The 1,563-nt window shown below is 34.1% G+C and overlaps 1 protein-coding gene across 1 annotated transcript; it reads right to left on the reverse strand.

The window, feature by feature from the left end:
- LOC127277817 (uncharacterized) lies at positions 1 to 504 on the reverse strand. The gene has a single exon (XM_051299207.1). It carries the CDS (start codon positions 502 to 504, stop codon positions 1 to 3), a length of 504 nt encoding a protein of 167 aa, XP_051155164.1.
- Between the last annotated feature and the right edge of the window lie 1,059 nt (positions 505 to 1,563).

Raw genomic sequence — 1,563 nt, forward strand, 5'->3', positions numbered from 1 at the left:
TTACATGTCAGATTTTTTTATCCAAGTATTGTGAGAGTTATCGAATCCAAGCCATTTCACATAGACTTTATTACCACGAGTCTTGAGAACTTTTTCTACAAGGTAAACATCTGAATATTTGACTTTTAAAAGTTCTTCCTCATAGAAACCACCTTCGATAGATTGATTTTGGTAATCCGTAAGTTTGTATGTTACTGGTTTTGTACGTTTAAGTTGATTCACAGTGAATATTTCCGTTGACCAGTTCGGAGTATATCCTTTTTCAAAAATACTTTTATTTTTGCTGACTCGAACTCTATCTCCAACTTTGAATTTTGGTCTTCGTAAAGGAATTCTTCTCAGTTTACGGATTCGTCTAAGAAGCTCTCTTGTATCTTCTACGGTGACATCTTTAGGTTTCATACCAATAGTACGATGTTTTTTATTATTGTACTGTGATATAAGAGTTGGTAAAAGATTTATCCATTTATAATTACCTTGCAAATTGAATTGAGGCCACATCATATTCTTAACCCTTTAAGTCACACATTTTTCTTTTTACTAAATTGTCTTGAAAATTGTTACTCGGGGGTTTTCGGGGACGCTGATTACGAATCTGACATTAGTTTTTAAAAATTCAAAATGGCGGATCCAATATGGCGGACTTGGAGTTGAAAATTAACTGAATTCGCTTGAAAATTGTTACTCGGGGGTTTTCGGGGTCGCTGAATACGAATTTGATGTCAATTTTCAAAAATTCAAAATGGCGGATCCAATATGGCGGACATAAAAAATTAAAAATTGGCTGAATTTCTTTGAAAATTGACACTCGGGGGTTTTCAGGGTTGCTGAATACGAATCTGATGTCAGTTTTTAAAAATTTAAAATGGCGGTTCCAATATGGCGGACTTGGAGTTGAAAATTGATTAGATTTGCTTAAAAATTGACGATCGTCGCAAAAAAAAGTCAGTGAAACAAATGACGATCGTCAACAATCTTTATGATAGTAAAAGAAGGTATACATTGGATTCAGTTACAAAAACATAAATACTAACAATTTTGTAAATAACAATACTGCTGAGTGTAACAAACGTTTATTTTTACAGGTTACTAATCCAAGGGTTGTCAGGTACATGATTTAAAGATAAGCATCTATTATTTCTATTTAAACATTTAAAATTCTGAAATTCTATTTTTATTTTTTTATTCAGCGACCCTGAAAACCCCCGTGTAACGATTTTCAAGCGAATTCAGTCAATTTTCAACTTCATGTCCACCATATTGAATCCGCCATTTTGAATTTTTTAAAACTGACATCAGATTCGTATTCAGCGACCCTGAAAAACCCCCGGTACCGATTTTCAAGCGAATTCAGTAAATTTTCAACTTCATGCCCGCCATATTGGATCCGCCATTTTGATTTTTTAAAAACTGACATCAGATTCGTTATCAGCGACCCCGAAAACCCCCGAGTAACGATTTTCAAGCGAATTCAGTCAATTTTCAACTTTATGTCCGCCATATTAGATCTGCCATTTTGAAACTTAAAAAACTGACATCGGATTCGTATTTAGCGACCCCGAA

This window comes from Leptopilina boulardi, unplaced genomic scaffold (assembly GCF_019393585.1).
Source record: "Leptopilina boulardi isolate dan_hultmark-lab unplaced genomic scaffold, ZJU_Lbou_2.1 LbouV2_180, whole genome shotgun sequence".
Lineage (NCBI taxonomy): Eukaryota > Metazoa > Arthropoda > Insecta > Hymenoptera > Figitidae > Leptopilina > Leptopilina boulardi.